Raw genomic sequence first — 3,023 nt, 5'->3', positions numbered from 1 at the left:
TGTTGATAAAAAATAATCAAATTTAGGCTTTCAATCTGTTTCGGGGGAGGGGGAGGGGTAGTCAGGGTGACGTAGCTGTTGTTACTTGAAAATTTGATCAAGAAGAGTGTAGGAAGGCATTATGTCGTATAGTAATAGTTGATGAGCTTTCTTTCAACTTTGCTGAGAAAGAAAGTTTTAGATACTTTATGAAAGTAGCGCAACCTTATTTTCGGATCCCTTCCCATAGTACTCTAACTAGAGATTGTTTTGATATTTTAAATGAAGAAAAGTAAAAGTTGAAGAGGTCTTTTATAGAAACGAAACAAAGAGTATATATTACCACTGACACGTGGACTTCTATACAAAGAATCAATTACATGTGTATCACTGCCTATTGGATTGATAGTGAATGGAATATGCATAAGAGAGCAATTATTTTTGTCCTATTGTTAGTCATAAAGGCGAAGATATGGCAAATGGTATTGGTAGGTGCTTACGTGAGTGGGGGATAAATAAGATCTTCACTATCACAGTTGATAATGCAAGCTCAAATGATGTGACAGTAAAAGAATTATCTAAGCAATTAACAAAAATGGGAACTAATTTGATGAACGGTAATCACCTTCACGTGAGATGTATGGCTCACATCATGAATCTTGTAGTCCGGGATGGTTTAAAAGAATCTTCAGTGTCTATTGAACGTGTTAGGCATGCAGTGAGATATGTTAGGCAGTCTCCTGCGAGGTTGAAGAGATTTCAAGAATGTTTTGATGATGAACAACTCAATTGTAAAAAAAAACGTTTATGCTTGGATGTACCAACTAGGTGGAATTCCACCTACTTGATGTTGCACAAGGCTATTGAATTTGAAAGTGCATTTTCACATTATGCTTCTAGTGAAATTGGCCTGAGACATTATCTTGAGCATTCTTATATTGAAGTTGGAATTCCTGCAGGTGAACTTTTGAGTAGTAATTGAGAGAATGTAAAAAGAATTACAAAGTTTCTTGAAATTTTCTATCTTCTTACTTTAAAAATATCTGGATCACGTTATGTTACATCGAATATTCATTTTCTTGAAATTTGTGCGGTTGCTATTTATTTGAAGCAATTGACAGCAAATGAAGATACAGTTTTAAGTGAAATGGCAAAGAAGATGAAAGAAAATTTTGATAAGTATTGGGGTGATCGAGGGAAAATGAGCAAGATAATTTTCATCTCATGTATTTTGGATCCACGTTACAAGCTTGAATCAGTTGGCTATGCACTTGTAAAGATGTTTGCTGAAGATCCGGGGGCAACTATACAAGCAGAAGTGGAGAAGTACATGACTTCATTATTAAGTGAGTATGTAAAGTCCAGCTCAAAAGGTGTCGTGCTTGCTTCATCTTCAGATTGTTCTTCATTGGACACTTCTACTTTCGGGCTTTCCGACAGTCAAGTAAGCACCCAAAATACAGGACTTTTAGAATCACTCATGCAAGATATAAAAAAATATAAAAGTGGGAGTGGAGGTGTGGATACTAGAACAGTGTTAGATAAATATTTTGGTGAAGAAACTGAGGATGACACTAAAGAATTTGATGTTCTTCTCTAGTAAAAATTAAACTCAGCTAGATTTCTTGTTCTTGCGGAGATGGCTAGTGATGTATTAGCTGTTCCGATTTCAAGTGTAGCATCCATGTGCATTTAGTACGGGGGGACGTCTTCTTGATTCATTTAGGAGTTCATTAACTCCTAAATTGGTGCAAGCTCTAGTGTGTCTTCAAGATTGGCTTCGAAATAAAAAATTAAAACAACCTGTTAGTATTGAGGAAGATCTTGATAAAATCGAGCAGCTTGAACAATGTAATAATATTGTTACTATATTTGTTGTATATAAGTGTTGTGGATATGCTTATATTTATCGCACAACTCCTAATTTTAATTTTTTTTCTTCAGATTTAGCCAGCGATGGAAAAGACCCTTCCGTAATTGACGTGCAGTATTAATATATCTGGTAAGAATTTGAATTATAATATAGTGTTAATAAATCTGTTAATATATTTATCGCACGACTCATGTTTGTGCATAATTTAATTCTGTTACAAGAAATCTTTTTCTAAAGTATCTTTGTGTATGTGCTAGAGCTTTTTGGCAGTTATCTGTTGGTGAAGTAGAGAGCCTGTCACCCAGTCCCGTCAGTGGAGATGCTTCAGTGATAAAGAAAAGGTGTGCTTGGGTGACCCCAACTACTGGTATGTCCACTTCTATAATGTTGCAATTTCATTTGATGAATATGTCTTCTTACAGTATTTTTGATAAGGCAAAGGCACTGCTAAGTGTCTTACATAATTATTTTTTTCTTAAGTTTCTTATATAATCGTGGGATAGCATTCCTGACACTGTTGTTCTTGGTTCATCTATAAGTCCTTCTAGTTAATTTTGGTTTCTGTAAATTTGATTTAGACTTAATGAAAGATACTATGTTGGTCATTAGCATATTGTTGACTTAAGGCAAAATACCAATAGCCTCAAAAAGTTTCTTCTTTATTATTTCCTACATTAGTTGCATAATTATAATGAGGAATTCTTTACTGCACTGTAATCATTAGTCCTTCTAGTAGCAGAAAATGGAAATATGTAGGTCTTTGCTAGAATATGAATATTCATCTTTAAATGTACTACTGAAGTATGTAAAAGTGTCAATGGGCTTGGATCTCATTGTTTTATTGGGACAAAAAAATAATGGAATAAATAGTTCAGTCGCCATTCAAAACTGGGCTAGTTCTGCATTCAGCTGAGTTCAGGAGACTCAGTCGACTTTTGGGTATTAGCAAACTCATTGATCTCATTTTGAAAAGCCGTGTGCCCTCAAGCTGTCATATTTCAAGCCTGCTACCATCTGAGTTTTATAGTGTTAGGCTGTTGGATGTTAGCAGTTTGTTATATATTGAATGTTATTAATAATGTAAATGGTTCTACCATTGTAGAGTGATTCCAAACACTCTTATGCTGCTGTTTGAACTTTGAAGCTGCAGAAATTGGAGCATTGTTAGGCG

At 34.8% G+C, this 3,023-nt stretch overlaps 1 protein-coding gene across 1 annotated transcript; it reads left to right on the top strand.

Moving 5' to 3' along the window:
* Positions 1 to 451: 451 nt before the first annotated feature.
* LOC108943280 (zinc finger BED domain-containing protein RICESLEEPER 2-like) lies at positions 452 to 1,579 on the top strand. The gene is made up of 2 exons (XM_018767162.1): positions 452 to 938; positions 1,101 to 1,579. The coding sequence occupies exons 1-2, from the start codon at positions 452 to 454 to the stop codon at positions 1,577 to 1,579; spliced, it is 966 nt and encodes a 321-aa protein (XP_018622678.1).
* The last annotated feature ends 1,444 nt before the right edge of the window (positions 1,580 to 3,023 follow it).

This window comes from Nicotiana tomentosiformis, chromosome 7 (genome assembly GCF_000390325.3).
Source record: "Nicotiana tomentosiformis chromosome 7, ASM39032v3, whole genome shotgun sequence".
NCBI lineage: Eukaryota > Viridiplantae > Streptophyta > Magnoliopsida > Solanales > Solanaceae > Nicotiana > Nicotiana tomentosiformis.
This window is presented reverse-complemented; position numbering and strand designations above follow the sequence as displayed.

Coding starts and splice junctions, on each gene's coding strand:
- LOC108943280 (XM_018767162.1), top strand. CDS start 452: ATGGCAAATGGTATTGGTAGGTGCTTACGTGAGTGGGGGATAAATAAG. Junction 939..1,100: donor TGAAGTTGGAATTCCTGCAG/GTGAACTTTTGA, acceptor AGCAATTGACAG/CAAATGAAGATACAGTTTTA.